This window comes from Leuciscus leuciscus (assembly GCF_965113295.1).
Source record: "Leuciscus leuciscus genome assembly, chromosome: 11".
NCBI lineage: Eukaryota > Metazoa > Chordata > Actinopteri > Cypriniformes > Leuciscidae > Leuciscus > Leuciscus leuciscus.
The window spans coordinates 1997306-2016223 of record NC_138735.1 but is presented as its reverse complement, the minus strand read 5'-3'; the positions used below and the strand labels follow the sequence as shown (position 1 = coordinate 2016223).

The following is an 18918-nucleotide window of genomic DNA, read 5'->3' as shown; positions in this document are numbered from 1 at the left end:
GAAGATACTTCTTTTAAAAACATAAAAAATCTTTCCGATCTAAAACTTTTACTTGTATATATACACTGTTAAATCGTATTATTGAACAAATGTTACAATCTGATGGATCAGCAACAGGATTATAACTGATTGAACAGCTGATTGTGCATGAGATTTATGTAGATTCATAAGTATTAATAATAATAAAATAATCATGATAATAATGAGGGAGAGTGAGTGGCCTTCAAGACAAATGTTTATTTACAGCATCAATACAGTCACTTGGAAATTTGTTGCCATTAAAATATTCTTTATAGTGACAAATCAATTTACAGTTATAACTCTAACATGAGTTAAAGTAAACACACAGAAAGACACATGTTCTTCATATATATGTGTGTGTGTAAATGTAAGTGTTATTGCTGTGGAAATCTTTACCCAGGAATGACCTGAACATACAAAATGGCTTTTTTTAAACATGACACTGAAATACTCTTATTATAAAATTAGATTAATTTACATTTAATTCTGGATTGCAGAAAAAACAAACAACATTAATTTTGTACAAACACGTCAAAGGCAGCCAGAAGATGACATCACGAGAAACGTTTATGACCCTTATCATCAAAATATTGAAGCATGGCACCAAAAGGAAGTCGAGAGAACGCAAGAGCTTGAGAGAGTCACAGCAAGGCTTCGTCTTCAGGAACACAAACATGTAAATATGAAGCAGCACGAACAGAAGGAACAGAGACCAACACAACATCATGGTTTGGCTTACAGGTTCAGATCGCCAGAGTGAGCACCGCTGGAAGAACTGATCAGCTGACCAAACTTACTTTTTTGTAAACCCGTTGCCTTAAAATTATTCAGTAAATAAACGTCTTAATCGAAGAAATTAAGTTATGAGGAATTATCAAGTTCATATAACTAAATTTTTTCAATTAAAAAAAATTACTTAAAAAAAATGTGTAAACCCGTTGCCTTTAAATTATTAAGTAAATAAACTTGAACTTGACCATTACACTCCTGATACATTACTTAACTTTAAGGCAATGGGTTTCCTTAATTTTGTAAGTAAGTGAACTGAACAGTTTTTACAGAGTGTGTGTGTGTGTGTGTGTGTGTGTCAGTAGATGAATCCTCCGGGAAGCGTGGAGAAGGGCTCCTGGAACTTGAAGCGTTTGGAGATGGCCTTGGGGTCAGGGGTGAAGGAGGCCATGACGAAGAGCTCCTCCTCCTCCTCTTCATCATCAGGGCTGACGGGCTCACTGATGCTCTCCTTCAGGTCCTGCTCCTTCAGCTGAAGCCACTGGTGTTTGAGACAGTCTTCAGCGGTCGCTCGGCTCCTGTACACACAACATCAACATCAGAAACGTCCGCAGTGCAGTTTGAGTTCAAAATTACCCAACATTTTTGGAAAATAACCCAACATAGTGACCCAATATGTGTAACCCAATGGTTGGGTTAAAAAAATAACCCAACGTTTTTTACCAGAAACAACGATCACATCACGCATTGAAGTTTCACATTTACTGCATGTTCACTGTAAATAATACTGTAATAACGGTGTGCCTGAGCTGACGCACCTCAAACTTAGAAACACGCACTACGTGTGACTTTAACAAACGATTTCACGTTGCATACTAATAGAGGAGGAGGACATAGACCCCAGCCACCCCCTGAGCATGCGTTTATTAATATTTGTCTGTGTTCTAAGGACTAGCTTACAGCGAACTGTTTAAATGCTGAGCGAGCGATCTCATTGGCTGCAGGATCAGCAGAGCCAATCAGCTTGAGCCATGAGCTAATGATGCGATTGTAAAGGACCGATCAGCCCGAGTGCTCTAGAGTTTCGTGACTGAACTATCTATTTATTTGAGATAGAAGTCTTTTGTGCTGTTATAAGCGCGTGTCTCACTCAGGTTCTTTGATGAGCAGGGACTTGATGAAGCCGATGGCGGATTCGTCCAGCGTCTCGAACTCTTCCTCGGTGTAGCTGACGTTAATCTGAGAGATGTTGAGGAACGTCTCCTGCTTATCGTCGCCCAGGAACGGAGAGATACCCGTCAGCATCACGTACACGAGGACACCGATGCTCCTATCAGAGAGAGAGAGAGAGAGAGAGAGAGAGAGAGAGAGAGAGAGAGAGAGAGAGAGAGAGAGAGAGAGAGAGAGAGAGTGAGAGAGAGAGAGAGAGCGAGAGAGAGAGAGAGAGAGAGTGAGAGAGAGAGAGCGAGAGAGAGAGAGTGCGAGAGAGAGAGCGAGAGAGTGAGAGAGTGAGAGAGAGAGCGAGAGAGAGAGAGTGAGAGAGAGAGAGAGCGAGAGAGAGAGCGAGCGAGCGAGAGCGAGAGAGAAAGAGAGAGAAAGAGAGAGAAAGAGAGAGAGCGAGCGAGAGAGAGAGAGAGAGAGAATGAGAATGATGATATTTCCTCTGGACGACATTTAGGCTACAAATAGACTTTTCTCAAAGCAGTATTGTTGATAAAACACTTTAGGTTACAAATGTTTTTGCATAATATATCCTGAAGCCGAACAGCTGGGAAAACAACCAACACACTTTCACTAGTGAATACACCGTTTGTTTCAGAGGAAACCCAGAAACTGCGCTTGAGGATCATGTCCATGATGGTGAAACACTGCTGGCCTCCAGGAGGACACGTCAGGAGCCGCACCTGAAACACCCAGGCTTGTGAACATGCTAACGTAGGAACTCACCACATGTCGGTCGCTGTGCTTATCGGCTCATAGTTCAGGACTTCTGGTGCTGGAATGATAAAACAAATCATGTACATAAATTCAGTCCAGTTTATCCAAACACTCTAAAAAATAAAGCTTCTTTATTGGCATTAATGGTTCCACAAAGAGCCTTTAACATCGATAGATCTTTAGTTTTTTTAAATGTTCTTCAAACTAAGAAGAAAAAGGTTCTTTTAAAGAGGCTTTATTATGCTTTTCACACAGTCTTGATGTTGTTTCTCAACTAGAACAGGTTTTCCTGCTTTAATGTTGATTATATTCCTCATATTCTCCATTGTTGCGGCTCCTCTCTTCCCAGTCTGTCAGTAACGCTCTGTTTACTTCCTGTCTCTATGAAGCCCCTCCTTCTGAAAAGCACACTGTGCTCTGATTGGTCGGCTGGAGCAGTGTGTTGTGATTGGTCGAGCGCTTTGAGTGTGTTTGGGAAATGTCCCGCCCCTTACCATAACCGGCAGTTTAACACACTACTAACTCAACCAGGCCCCGCCCCTTTATTCTGCAAATGAATTATTATAATGAGGAATATTGTGATGTGTTCGTTCCCGGAAGAAACTCAAGACTACAATGGAGGCGTTTCAGGAGTTCAGGAACACTGACACTGATATAGAGAAGAACTGGAGCTTGTTCATCCTCAAACAGCAACATTACACACTAAAGAAAGATTTGAGTGTAGTGTATGATTTATGAATATGGTTCATGATTGGTTCATGATTGGTTCCTTACCTACATACTCCGGCGTTCCCATGATCTCCCTGATCTCGTGGCTGCTGCTCACCAACCTCGACAAACCGAAGTCCACAACCTTGATGTGTCCGAGAGGAGACTCGCTGGTGAGGAGGATATTCTGAGGCTGAGGAGACAACACTCACAGTGAAACTGCCCAGTACAGTAGACCCGCCCAGTGCAGTAGACCCGCCCAGTACAGTAGACCCGCCCAGTACAGTAGATACAGTAGACCCGCCCAGTGCAGTAGATCCGCAGTAGACCCGCCCAGTGCAGTAGACCCGCCCAGTACAGTAGACCCGCCCAGTACAGTAGACCTGCCCAGTACAGTAGATCCGCAGTAGACCCGCCCAGTGCAGTAGACCCGCCCAGTACAGTAGACCCGCCCAGTACAGTAGACCCGTCCAGTACAGTAGACCCGCCCAGTGCAGTAGATCTGCAGTAGACCCGCCCAGTACAGTAGACCCGCCCAGTACAGTAGACCTGCCCAGTCCAGTACAGTAGACCCGCCCAGTACAGTAGACCCGCCCAGTACAGTAGACCTGCCCAGTCCAGTACAGTAGACCCGCCCAGTGCAGTAGACCCGCCCAGTACAGTAGACCCGCCCAGTACAGTAGACCTGCCCAGTACAGTAGATCCGCAGTAGACCCGCCCAGTGCAGTAGACCCGCCCAGTACAGTAGACCCGCCCAGTACAGTAGACCCGTCCAGTACAGTAGACCCGCCCAGTGCAGTAGATCTGCAGTAGACCCGCCCAGTACAGTAGACCCGCCCAGTACAGTAGACCTGCCCAGTCCAGTACAGTAGACCCGCCCAGTACAGTAGACCCCAGTACAGTAGACCCGCCCAGCGCAGTAGACCCGCCCAGTGCAGTAGACCCGCCCAGTACAGTAGACCCGCCCATCACAGTAGATCTGCCCATCACAGTAGACCCGCCCAGTGCAGTAGACCCGCCCAGTACAGTAGACCCGCCCAGTACAGTAGACCCGCCCAGTACAGTAGCGCCGTACAGTAGCCCCGCCCAGTACAGTAGACCCGCCCAGTAGAGTAGACCCGCCCACCCGAGTAGACCCGCCCAGTACAGTAGACCCGCCCAGTGCAGTAGACCCCAGTACAGTAGACCCGCCCAGTCCAGTAGACCCGCCCAGTACAGTAGACCCGCCCAGTACAGTAGCCCAGTACAGTAGACCCGCCCAGTAGAGTAGACCCGCCCACCCGACTAGACCCGCCCAGTACAGTAGACCCGCCCAGTGCAGTAGACCCGCCCAGTACAGTAGACCTGCCCTGTACAGTAGACCCGCCCAGTCCAGTACAGTAGACCCGCCCAGTGCAGTAGACCCGCCCAGTACAGTAGACCTGCCCTGTACAGTAGACCCGCCCAGTCCAGTACAGTAGACCCGCCCACCCGAGTAGACCCGCCCAGTACAGTAGACCCCGCCCAGTACAGTAGACCCGCCCAGTGCAGTAGACCCCAGTACAGTAGACCCGCCCAGTCCAGTAGACCCGCCCAGTACAGTAGACCCGCCCAGTACAGTAGACCAGTACAGTAGACCCGCCCAGTAGAGTAGACCCGCCCACCCGACTAGACCCGCCCAGTTCAGTAGACCCGCCCAGTGCAGTAGACCCGCCCAGTACAGTAGACCCGCCCAGTGCAGTAGACCCGCCCAGTACAGTAGACCTGCCCTGTACAGTAGACCCGCCCAGTCCAGTACAGTAGACCCGCCCAGTGCAGTAGACCCGCCCAGTACAGTAGACCTGCCCTGTACAGTAGACCCGCCCAGTCCAGTACAGTAGACCCGCCCAGTGCAGTAGACCCGCCCAGTCCAGTAAAGTAGATCCGCCCAGTGCAGTAGACCCGCCCAGTACAGTAGACCTGCCCTGTACAGTAGACCCGCCCAGTCCAGTACAGTAGACCTGCCCAGTACAGTAGACCGGCGCTGCATAATTATGATGGAGGAATGATTATATACCTCTAACCCTGGTGTAATTACACACTTGTAGATCTGGTGAATAAAGCAAATGTGTTTAGCCCACAAAAATGTCCTTCATCAAACACAACCCTGACACCCTCTGGAGCTCTTAAAGTACATTTTAGTTTGATAATGTTTAATATTTTGTATTTTCAGGGGATTTTATGGCACTAAATTATATTTACGCTGTATTTATAATCCATTTATTCACTGTTTGAGTGTAGACCTGAAAATGTAGTTTCCAGCTTAAACTGTGGTAAATCTTGAATGCTTTAGAGCGACAGACTGAAGTTTGATCTCTTTTCAAAGACGACACTCGGCAGATTATTGCTGAAGTGAAAAAAGTTAAAAAAGTGAACATTTTACGTTTGTTGTTATGAAAAAGGTGCAAAAATATTATTTTCAATGTTTACATGAAATAAATTTAAAAAACAAACAAACAAACATGTTTTTCTCTAAAACTGCAAGAAAATCAAAGCCATGAATATAAACAAGTTGTGCTCCAAATTTGAGGTTGATATCTCAAAAAATGAGCTTTCAGTGAGATTGTGTTCAGCTGCAGTACCAAACGCTTCCACTAGAGGAAACTCATCTCTCATTCATTTCCAATGCATCCATGTGTGTGTGTGTGTGTGTGTTCACAGAGCAAGTGCCAAAACCTTTACCAAGTTTCGTACCATTCCGATGAAGACAAATGTAAAATGTTTGACCGAGAGCACGAGAGGGTGAGTTTGCTAGATGTTAAAAGTTTTGCAGTTGCACGTGATCTTCACTCACTTTGAGGTCCAGATGCACGACGTTCCTCCGGTGAAGAAAAGCCACTCCTTCCAGAATCTGTCTCATCAGCCTCTTCACATCGTCCTCTTTAAAGGCCTCGTCTCTGTCAGCCACACACTGGTTAAAGATCTCCCCTCCTGCAGCACTGAACACACACACACACACACACACACACACACACACACACACACACACACACACACACACACACACACACACACACACACACACACACACACACACACACACACACACACACACACACACACACACACACACACACACACACACACACACACACACACACATTAACATCAGGGATGTAACAATATATCGTGTAACAATATAATCACAATACAAAAATGCATCAATATATATCGTGGACAGTTCACGCAAAATAAAAATTACTGTGTGAGAAAAGAAAAAAAGAGTTGTTTTAAAGAGTATATATATATATAACTGCTATAATGTTGAATATAATGTATAATAATGCAATGGGGGAATATTTGTGCGTCCTGATAATGCCAAATGTCTGATGTTACCAGTTAAAAGTATTACATAATTTTAAATATATCTAGTCAGTGACGGAGATCAAACATATTCATCTGAAAGAATTCTGTATTTTCAGCTTCAGAATCATGAATATTGTTATTCTGGAGTCTCTATTGTCCTGTGCTTTGGGTTTCCAAGACTTTTCACTTACACACACAATGACACCAAATTTAGCATTTTAATCAACAGTAAAAAAACATTTGTTAACCTTTTATCATATGTCTCGGAGTATCGCAATAATATCGTATCATGAAACTTATGGAATCGTGTCACGAGGGCATCGTTACACCTCTAATTAACATGCAAATACATGTTAAAGCAATCGGTCACTCAAAATGTCCTTAATTACTCAATGCTGCTCTCTGTGGAACACAGGAGGAGAGTTTCTGGAGAATCTCCACACATCTCGTCTCGTCTCTCAGTGAGCTTTGGAGAGCCGCCGCACACGATCAATGCTTCGGGGAACTGGATCAATCGTTCTTCTGAATCAGGCGTTTTCCAATAAACCTGTTGATCTACTTCTCTAAATCAGACTGAACGTTTAGCTCTCCGACACTGGGTTGTGGGGTCATTAAGATATGGTTAAATTAATACTTTTATTCAGTTCTGCTGTTTTACATAGGAAAAATATTTCACTGTTTTTACTGTATTTCTGATCAAATAAATGCAGCTTTGTCGGGCAAAAGCAACTTCTATTATATATATATATTTTTTTTTATTTGTATATGTTTTTGAGATAAAGCCTGTCGTCACCATGAACTGTTGCATGGAGAGAGAAAAAAATCTTCAAAATATAAATATTTTTTGGTTCCACAGAAGAAAGCAAAATGAATGAGGGAAAATTAAAAGGTAAATTGAACTTTAGTGCATCCTTAAAAAAATAAAAATTCTGCACATTTTCCCTCATGCAACACCAGTTTTTGACTCTACAGACGCAAGCTTTCAGTTCTCAGTATTATTATGTTTAGACTGAATGAAATTGGCAGCAAAAGGGAGATCAGAAGTAATCACCATGTTGCAGGCCAGAGTTGGATATGAGAGTGTGTGTGTGTGTGTGTGTGTGTGTGTGTGTGTGTGTGTGTGTGTGAGAGAGTCTGTCCGTCTTCCAATAGGATATTTTAAACCCAGAGGAGCTGCTTTACCCCTCAAACAACAAGGCAAAGAGCTGACCAAATGACATTTCTAAAAATGTTTGTACAACCATGTGATTTTAACTTCAGCACATTTAGAACAATGAGCGCTCTCTTGTTCCAGCTACGGCCAGCTTGTGTTCAGGACATGCCTGCAACCAGAATAAACACTAGAGCATGATGGGATTCGGATGAGCAGTGTCTCTAAATCTAACAAACTCTCATCTAATATCTGACTTTGTTCCTGCTGGAGTACATGAAGTGTTGTAAACAGGGGTCAGAACGTCCCGCCGGCTGAAAAACCCTTAATCTGAGTGCGTTAAGCTTGATTGACTGTCAGCGCAGGTAGCGGTTCTGCTAATAACACAGACACATGTCCTCAGCACGATCCCTTTCACATGCTGGCAGACGATCCACAATTCCCTGCGTTCCGGATCAGACAGCGTGATGAATTCGATTAGACACAGAGCGGGGAGAGACAGCACCCTCGGGCGACAGCGGCATGTGAGAGTTTATGTGAGGATGAGGTTTATGTGAGGATGCTTTCAGGGACACAAGAAGAAAATAAAGCAGAAATCTCAATCAAAATCTCACGTATGAGCAATAGTAATAGTGATGCTTAGAAAAATCAGGCTGTAGTCAATCATTTTATCCCTTAAAACTCATCTTTGATCACCAAAGTTACATATTTAAACGTTTTTTCATAAAAAAAATAAAAAAAGTATTCATGCTTTAAAATATCTTGAATGTAACTCGACACCCTTGCCTCATTTAGTATGCGTAGGTTCTATGAATATGCAAATGAGCCCCGCCTCCACTCACTCACTCAGCTCAGAGATCCACTGGTTGACGATCACACGTTGATCTGATTGGTTACAAGCTAGTTTGTGACGTCAGAAACACCAGCGATTTCAAAGCGTGTTTTTGAGACTGTCTTTGGTTCACTGCAGTTTTAAGGAGGAAATACTCAGCAATGGTGTCGACTTATGAATTTACACATGCTTTGTCTTAAAGCATATTAAAAACACCACATAGACACATAAACAACATTAAAAGCTGGACTGTCACCACTTTAACTGGCCCTTTTCATTTGAAGGGATAGTTCACCCAAAAATGAAAATTAGCCCATGATTTACTCACTCTGAAGTCATCCTAGGTGTATATGACTCTTCTTTCAGACGAATACAATCAGAGTTATATTAAAAAAATATCCTGGCTCTTCAAATCTTTGTAATGCCAGTGAATTGCAGTAATGCTTCGTGTTTTGAAGTCCATCAAAGTGCATCTATCCATCATAAAAGTGCATCTATCCATGATAAAAGTGCATCTATCCATCATAAAAGTGCATCTATCCATCATAAAAGTGCATCTATCCATGATAAAAGTGCATCTATCCATCATAAAAGTGCATCTATCCATGATAAAAGTGCATCTATCCATGATAAAAGTGCATCTATCCATGATAAAAGTGCATCTATCCATCATAAAAGTGCATCTATCCATCATAAAAGTGCATCTATCCATGATAAGTGCATCTATCCATCATAAAAGTGCATCTATCCATGATAAAAGTGCATCTATCCATCATAAAAGTGCATCTATCCATGATAAAAGTGCATCTATCCATCATAAAAGTGCATCTATCCATCATAAAAGTGCATCTATCCATGATAAAAGTGCATCTATCCATCATAAAAGTGCATCTATCCATGATAAAAGTGCATCTATCCATGATAAAAGTGCATCTATCCATGATAAAAGTGCATCTATCCATCATAAAAGTGCATCTATCCATCATAAAAGTGCATCTATCCATGATAAGTGCATCTATCCATCATAAAAGTGCATCTATCCATGATAAAAGTGCATCTATCCATCATAAAAGTGCATCTATCCATGATAAAAGTGCATCTATCCATCATAAAAGTGCATCTGTCCATCATAAAAGTGCATCTATCCATGATAAAAGTGCATCTATCCATCATAAAAGTGCATCTATCCATCATAAAAGTGCATCTATCCATGATAAAAGTGCATCTATCCATCATAAAAGTGCATCTATCCATGATAAAAGTGTCCATGATAAAAGTGCATCTATCCATCATAAAAGTGCATCTATCCATGATAAAAGTGCATCTATCCATGATAAGTGCATCTATCCATCATAAAAGTGCATCTATCCATGATAAAAGTGCATCTATCCATCATAAAAGTGCATCTATCCATCATAAAAGTGCATCTATCCATGATAAAAGTGCATCTATCCATCATAAAAGTGCATCTATCCATGATAAAAGTGCATCTATCCATGATAAAAGTGCATCTATCCATGATAAAAGTGCATCTATCCATCATAAAAGTGCATCTATCCATCATAAAAGTGCATCTATCCATGATAAGTGCATCTATCCATCATAAAAGTGCATCTATCCATGATAAAAGTGCATCTATCCATCATAAAAGTGCATCTATCCATGATAAAAGTGCATCTATCCATCATAAAAGTGCATCTATCCATGATAAAAGTGCATCTATCCATGATAAAAGTGCATGATAAAAGTGCATCTATCCATCATAAAAGTGCATCTATCCATCATAAAAGTGCATCACTGAGAAATGTGTGCGGAGCTTGAGTTTGTTGCCCAGCTCTGCTAGTTTGAACCGCGAGAGCTTACGCTACTCCTACATCTGACATCATACATCGTCAAGCGTGACTCTTTCGGCATAGGTAGACTTGCGTAGGCCGTCTGCACTGATGATGACTTGAGAGAGAGTAAATCATGGGGTAATTTTAATTTTTGGGTGAACTATCCCTTTAACACGTGTGTGTTCTGAGAGGGCGTGTGTTTTCTGTTTTCTTTCATTTGGTCAGTGTGTGTGTGTGGGATTAGACTGATTACAGTTCGTCCTCAAGAGTCTGAGAGATAAGCCTGTGTGTGTGTGTGTGTGTGTGTGTGTGTGTCTGGCAGACTCAGAGTGAGAGGACTGAATGGATGCACGAAAAAAAAAAAAAAATGCTATATGCGATTAAATTAAAGAAATATCGTATCGCATATCGCATTAAGTGTGTTTTAATTATATTTAAAGGATGAAAATGATATTATCAATATTAGGTTTCACATTCTTTCTGGGAAAATAAAGCATCACTACAACTTCTGAAAGTGACCAGAAGTGTTTTAGCAATACATGACAGTCATACCACAAATCTGATAATGCCATTTTAACATCAATGTAAAATAACAACCTATTTAAAACCAACAACTCTTAACATTAACCGTTAACCCATACATGCATACATGCTGTCAAATCTATTAATCACATCTCACATACAAAGTTTGTTTAAATAAAAATGTGTGTGTGTATACATATATGTGTGTGTGTGTGTGTGTGTGTGTGTATACACATATATGTGTGTGTGTGTTAGAGAATGTGATGCATTCTGGGGCATTTATGCAATTTCACTTCCAGGAGGCGTCGCAGTAAAATTGTGGCCAAATGACCAACTAATTGCTATAAAGTATTTATATACTATTATGGTATTTTATTTATATTTTGAATCAGCTTTCTTTTTTCTTTTCTTTTTACAGTTTTTAATTGTAATTTTAGTAGTTTTTCCCCATTTTTATTATTTTATTTATATTTAACTTTATTTTTTATGTCAGTTTTAGTAATTTTCGTTCTTCAGCTTATTTTGAGTTAGTTGTTAAGTTAACTATGACAACTCTGCCATAACAGACCATACACAGCATATGTTAATATTCCCAAACACAAACTCATTCTCTTCTGATTAATGTAAAGCACTGTTGAGTGTTTATGAGCCGGTAAACGAGGATCCTCTTATCTGGCCGGGGAAGTCATTGACACTCTCTCTGTGTGTGTGTGTGTGTGTGTGTGTGTGTGTGTGTGTGCAGCTGTAAAACATTCCTCTCGTCTGTGAGGCTCTTCTGTCTCTCGCGAAGCCAAAGCCTCCATGATTATCATCCGGCAAACGCTGAGGAAAACATGAGGAAAGCCCTGACGTCGAGCAGAGTAACCGGGTCATGTATTTCTGGGCCGGATGAGGGTCCGTCTGGACGATCACATCACTAATGTAGTGTAGAGGTTACAGACCACACTAACACACACACACACACACACACACACACACACACACACACACACACACACACACACACACACACACACACACACACACACACACACATAGAGACAGGGGGAACAACCACACACACTCACTCACTCACACTCACTCACACAGAGACACACAGACACACACAGACACACACACACACACACACACACACACACACACACACACACACACACACACACACACACACACACACAGAGAGACAGGGGGAACAACCACACACACTCACTCACTCACACTCACTCACACAGAGACACACACAGACACACACACACACACACACACACACACACAGACACACACACAGACACACACACAGACACACACACAGACACACACACACACACACACACACACACACACACACACACACACACACACACACACACACACACACACACACACACACACACACACTTCCTCTGAGGCCTCAGTGTTTTCCTGCTCTGTTGGCATGGAGTTTCCATTAGAGATCAAACAGAGTGTGAACCTTCAACCACAGTTTTACTTTCAGAAGCTTCAGTGACAGAAGCGAGAGACGAGAGACTCAGGGGTCAGTGACAGAAGCGAGAGACGAGAGACTCAGGGGTCAGTGACAGAAGCGAGAGACGAGAGACTCAGGGGTCAGTGACAGAAGCGAGAGATGAGAGACTCAGGGGTCAGTGACAGAAGCGAGAGACGAGAGACTCAGGGGTCAGTGACAGAAGCGAGAGACGAGAGACTCAGGGGTCAGTGACAGAAGCGAGAGACGAGAGACTCAGGGGTCAGTGACAGAAGCGAGAGACGAGAGACTCAGGGGTCAGTGACAGAAGCGAGAGACGAGAGACTAAGGGGTCGGTGACAGAAGCGAGAGACGAGAGACTCAGGGGTCGGTGACAGAAGCGAGAGACGAGAGACTCAGGGGTCAGTGACAGAAGCGAGAGACGAGAGACTCAGGGGTCGGTGACAGAAGCGAGAGACGAGAGACTCAGGGGTCGGTGACAGAAGCGAGAGACGAGAGACTCAGGGGTCGGTGACAGAAGCGAGAGACGAGAGACTCAGGGGTCAGTGACCGAAGCGAGAGACGAGAGACTCAGGGGTCAGTGACAGAAGCGAGAGACGAGAGACTCAGGGGTCAGTGACAGAAGCGAGAGACGAGAGACTCAGGGGTCAGTGACAGAAGCGAGAGACGAGAGACTCAGGGGTCAGTGACAGAAGCGAGAGACGAGAGACTCGGGTCAGTGACAGAAGCGAGAGACGAGAGACTCAGGGGTCGGTGACAGAAGCGAGAGACTCAGGGGTCAGTGACAGAAGCGAGAGACGAGAGACTCAGGGGTCGGTGACAGAAGCGAGAGACTCAGGGGTCAGTGACAGAAGCGAGAGACGAGAGACTCAGGGGTCAGTGACAGAAGCGAGAGACGAGAGACTCAGGGGTCAGTGACAGAAGCGAGAGACGAGAGACTCAGGGGTCAGTGACAGAAGCGAGAGACGAGAGACTCAGGGGTCAGTGACAGAAGCGAGAGACGAGAGACTCAGGGGTCAGTGACAGAAGCGAGAGACGAGAGACTCAGGGGTCAGTGACAGAAGCGAGAGACGAGAGACTCAGGGGTCAGTGACAGAAGCGAGAGACGAGAGACTCAGGGGTCGGTGACAGAAGCGAGAGACTCAGGGGTCAGTGACAGAAGCGAGAGACGAGAGACTCAGGGGTCAGTGACAGAAGCGAGAGACGAGAGACTCAGGGGTCAGTGACAGAAGCGAGAGACGAGAGACTCAGGGGTCAGTGACAGAAGCGAGAGACGAGAGACTCAGGGGTCAGTGACAGAAGCGAGAGACGAGAGACTCAGGGGTCGGTGACAGAAGCGAGAGACGAGAGACTCAGGGGTCGGTGACAGAAGCGAGAGACGAGAGACTCAGGGGTCAGTGACAGAAGCGAGAGACGAGAGACTCAGGGGTCAGTGACAGAAGCGAGAGACGAGAGACTCAGGGGTCAGTGACAGAAGCGAGAGACGAGAGACTCAGGGGTCAGTGACAGAAGCGAGAGAGTCAGTGACAGAAGCGAGAGACGAGAGACTCAGGGGTCAGTGACAGAAGCGAGAGACGAGAGACTCAGGGGTCAGTGACAGAAGCGAGAGACGAGAGACTCAGGGGTCAGTGACAGAAGCGAGAGACGAGAGACTCAGGGGTCAGTGACAGAAGCGAGAGACGAGAGACTCAGGGGTCAGTGACAGAAGCGAGAGACGAGAGACTCAGGGGTCAGTGACAGAAGCGAGAGACGAGAGACTCAGGGGTCAGTGACAGAAGCGAGAGACGAGAGACTCAGGGGTCAGTGACAGAAGCGAGAGACGAGAGACTCAGGGGTCAGTGACAGAAGCGAGAGACGAGAGACTCAGGGGTCGGTGACAGAAGCGAGAGACTCAGGGGTCAGTGACAGAAGCGAGAGACGAGAGACTCAGGGGTCGGTGACAGAAGCGAGAGACTCAGGGGTCAGTGACAGAAGCGAGAGACGAGAGACTCAGGGGTCAGTGACAGAAGCGAGAGACGAGAGACTCAGGGGTCAGTGACAGAAGCGAGAGACGAGAGACTCAGGGGTCAGTGACAGAAGCGAGAGACGAGAGACTCAGGGGTCAGTGACAGAAGTGAGAGACGAGAGACTCAGGGGTCGGTGACAGAAGCGAGAGACTCAGGGGTCAGTGACAGAAGCGAGAGACGAGAGACTCAGGGGTCAGTGACAGAAGCGAGAGACGAGAGACTCAGGGGTCAGTGACAGAAGCGAGAGACGAGAGACTCAGGGGTCAGTGACAGAAGCGAGAGACGAGAGACTCAGGGGTCGGTGACAGAAGCGAGAGACGAGAGACTCAGGGGTCGGTGACAGAAGCGAGAGACGAGAGACTCAGGGGTCGGTGACAGAAGCGAGAGACGAGAGACTCAGGGGTCGGTGACAGAAGCGAGAGACGAGAGACTCAGGGGTCGGTGACAGAAGCGAGAGACGAGAGACTCAGGGGTCAGTGACAGAAGCGAGAGACGAGAGACTCAGGGGTCAGTGACAGAAGCGAGAGACGAGAGACTCAGGGGTCAGTGACAGAAGCGAGAGACGAGAGACTCAGGGGTCAGTGACAGAAGCGAGAGACGAGAGACTCAGGGGTCAGTGACAGAAGCGAGAGACGAGAGACTCAGGGGTCAGTGACAGAAGCGAGAGACGAGAGACTCAGGGGTCAGTGACAGAAGCGAGAGACGAGAGACTCAGGGGTCAGTGACAGAAGCGAGAGACGAGAGACTCAGGGGTCAGTGACAGAAGCGAGAGACGAGAGACTCAGGGGTCGGTGACAGAAGTGAGAGACGAGAGACTCAGGGGTCAGTGACAGAAGCGAGAGACTCAGGGGTCGGTGACCGAAGCACACCGAGGTCGAGGCTAATAACTATTTTATTAATATTGTTATTAAAATAGTAGTAAAATATTTATTATAAAAATAATAAAATATTATATTACCATATACATACAGTGCTATGCATAAGTTTAGACACCCACAGTGGTGGACGAAGTACATATACCATGTACTTGAGTTAAAGTAAAGATACTCAAGGTAAAATATTACTCAAGTAAAAGTAGAAGTGCTGCCTTTAAACATTCACTTGAGTAAAAGTACAAAAGTATTTGCCTTCAAATGTACTTAAGTATCCAAGTACTATGATTTTTTTATTGCTATAATGTCCTATTATAATTTTTGTCACAAGACTTGCTTAACTCAGTCTACGTGAATACTACGTCACTCTTGGCACATCAGTCTATTAATAAAATGACATTAGTCTATATATATATATTTGAATTGAATACATTTTTTGTGTGTTTAATTTTGGACGGAAGGGGACTGATCCCATAAGGTATAATACATTTACAGTATTTACTGTACATATTTTTCACAAGCGTCTATGGCAGGGAACGGCAACTGGCGGCCCGCGGGCCAAAACTGGCCCGCCAGCAATATTTTCTGGCCCGCCGGATTATTTTGGTAGTCCTAAATGCTGCACAAAACTCTTCCACTACTTGAGAAAAGCCGTAGTCGCGCGGCGATTTCACCGCCGCATACTGTGTGAAACGCCCATAGGGAATCATGCGGCGCGGGATAGTATAACTGTGCGTTCACACCGGACGCGAATAGCGCGTCAAATTCGCGCCTGCCGCGTCTAGTTATACGCTTGACCACTTTGTGTCCGTTCGCGCGTCAAAAGACGGTAGCGGTCAGAACTCTGGTGTACTTTGGACGGAGCGGGCGGTCTGACTGACAATAGCCCACTCGCACTCCCGACATCTTTTGACAGCGTATCCGCACTTAATTCTGACCACCTGTACACCTAGTTCTGAGCTGTTTGGTACTGAAACCATTGTCAGTCAACAACATTATTTTTTTGCAAGGATGTTTGAAATAGTTCGGCAGAAAATAGCCTACTTCATTTCGTCAGTAGGGCAATATGATTTTCGTTTATGTTGCTTAGAAATTTGAGTGATAGGCTTTGTCTTATTTAATTTATGTTATTTATATTTCTTTCTTTTTTTCTGTGGCATTTTTTTTCTCTGCTGACAGTACAATGTTAAAATAGCCTACTATTTATATTGACACGAACACAATTTTTGTATAGCATTTATAATTATTATAGGCTACTTAATCTCCTTCTTTCCGTTAGAGACATTTGAATGTGAGATTATGGAAACGAGATCTAAATTTTGTGGACCCGTCAGGTCGGGAAATAAAGCGGGGGTAACACCGAGTATATTTTAAGCGGTTGCTGAATAGAACCTTGTGGGAGCGGGACGGAAAAAAAAACAGTCCCGCGCAGACCTCCTTAAACCTTAGGTGTGTATGTGTGTGTCCCCGAATAAATAATAATAAAAAAAAAGGAATAAAGTTCAAAAGTCGGACTGTACGGAATGAGGCATGATTGCTATTCACACCTTTATTAAAATGGCTGTAATCTGTTACCACAATAGTACTTGATCTGTTTAAAATGATTTCCTTGATATATGCATAAGGTGTTAAATTAAAAATCAAAATTAAAATTTGTCTAATAAATTTTTTCTATTTTTGATCTGAGCACAATCAGAAAATCAGAAAACCCGTCCTTATTCGTTTTTTTTTTCTTTTTCATTTCAGTTCAGGAAATAAATAATGGAAAAACAAGTCGTTTTATCTTTTTATTTTTGGTTTTATGAATGATCCACGGACGGTGACGGACACATCATATTCCACAATTATAGGCCTATATAAGAGTATTTAATTTGTATCCATAGGCCTACTCCGTGTAGCTGGCCCGCCATCTACTGGCTAAAAAAAATATTGGCCCGCGGCCAAAGTTACTTGCCGACCCCTGGTCTATGGTCATAATTATAAACATCCTAATGTTATGATACATTCACATAAACCTGCACAATGCCATTGAATATATATATACACACTACATTATGGGAGCAGCCAATTTCCCTACAAAATTAAACACCAAAACGTATTAATGCAGTGTTTCTGCTACTCCTCAGAAAAAAAAATGCTATTATATGCAAGTCATTTTAGTGTCAAGGTAATAAGCAATGTTCATTATGCGCCAGTATTTACCGATAATTGCTGCAATAATAGCTGCTGCTCTCTGCCCCGCTTAAAATTATTGGCAACACAAATTGTTTGGAACTATTGAGAGCTACACGAATCACGTGACCGCGCGGCGGCGAGATCACAGTAGGCTTGTTCGACTTGAAACGGCACACTGCACAGACCAATCGGTGAATGACATTAAAATACCGCAAGAGCGATTAGAGAGTAGACGGCTCTGTAATGTATGCTTTTCAATCGCTCTCGCGATTTCGCTCTATACTTTGATGTCATAAACTGATCGGTCTGTGCAGCGCCGGTTCAAGTCGAACAAGCCGTGTGTGTCGCAACCTCTAATACTGTCTATGGTCGCAACTCTCATATTTAACGGCTCTGGTTCGCGCTTAGTAGATACCATACCACCAAGGCAAGTTCAAAACAAAGCGTGCACGTTGTAGGCTACTGTGATAGGTGGGTCTTTTGACCAGTTAAGGCTTTATCCACTCATAAATAAAAAGGAACGACTGATTTTGAGAGTAAAAAGTAAGATATTTGACTTTGAAATGTAGTGGAGTTAAAGTAAAAGTCTTCCCAAATTTAAATACTTCAGTAAAGTACAGATACGCAAAAAAGCTACTTAAGTACAGTAACGAATTACATTTACTTCGTTACTGTCCACCACTGGACATCCATGCTAAAGTTGACTAAAAAGAGGAATAAAAATCGTCTTTTGGAAATTGAACTTAATGCCTTAATACAATGCCTTGTATCGTAAATAAATAAATGTTCTTCCTTAAAATACAGGGTGCATAAGTCTGGACACCCCTATGTTAAATTCCCATAGAGGAAGGCAGATTTTTATTTTTAAAGGCCAGTTACTTCATGGATCCGGGATACTATGCATCCTGATAAAGTTCCCTTGGCCTTCACCATACCTAGAGATTGGCATGGAGTACTTTCCATAAGTCAAGTCAAGTTTATTTGTATAGCTCTTTTCACAATACAGATTGTATCAAAGCAGCTTCACAGTATTAAATTTAAATAAGTTTCAAGAGGAAAAAAGTTTGTTTCAAGAGGAATTTATTGATTGATAAAATTAAATTAAATGTCCCCAAAATATCCCTAAGACCATCTCTCAATGCAAATCAAACCAGCTATTAGGCTAACTGAAATAAAACCATGCCAATCTCTAGGTATGGTGAAGGCTATGTGATGATGTGGGGCTATTTTAATTCCAAAGGCCAAGGGAACTTTATCAGGATGCATAGTATCCCGGATCCATGAAGTAACTGGCCTTTAAAAATAAAATTCTGCCTTCCTCTA

At 43.8% G+C, this 18918-nt stretch overlaps 1 protein-coding gene and 1 long non-coding RNA gene across 2 annotated transcripts in view; one reads left to right on the top strand and one right to left on the bottom strand.

The window, feature by feature from the left end:
* The window catches only part of LOC309509222, a 138147-nt gene extending 127655 nt beyond the window's left edge, over positions 1-10492 (top strand). Inside the window, exon 3 of the long non-coding RNA XR_014209823.1 lies at positions 9980-10492. This is a non-coding gene — a long non-coding RNA (uncharacterized lncRNA). The remainder of the gene's footprint in view (positions 1-9979) is intronic.
* The window catches only part of stk17a (serine/threonine kinase 17a), a 51064-nt gene continuing 32363 nt past the window's right edge, over positions 218-18918 (bottom strand). Inside the window, exons 3-7 of the mRNA XM_082183817.1 lie at positions 6209-6353; positions 3463-3589; positions 2698-2746; positions 1901-2080; positions 218-1328 (exon numbers count right to left, since the gene is read on the bottom strand). Coding sequence (XP_082039943.1) covers positions 1109-1328; positions 1901-2080; positions 2698-2746; positions 3463-3589; positions 6209-6353 — 721 coding nt within the window. The 3' untranslated portion in view covers positions 218-1108. The remainder of the gene's footprint in view (positions 1329-1900; positions 2081-2697; positions 2747-3462; positions 3590-6208; positions 6354-18918) is intronic.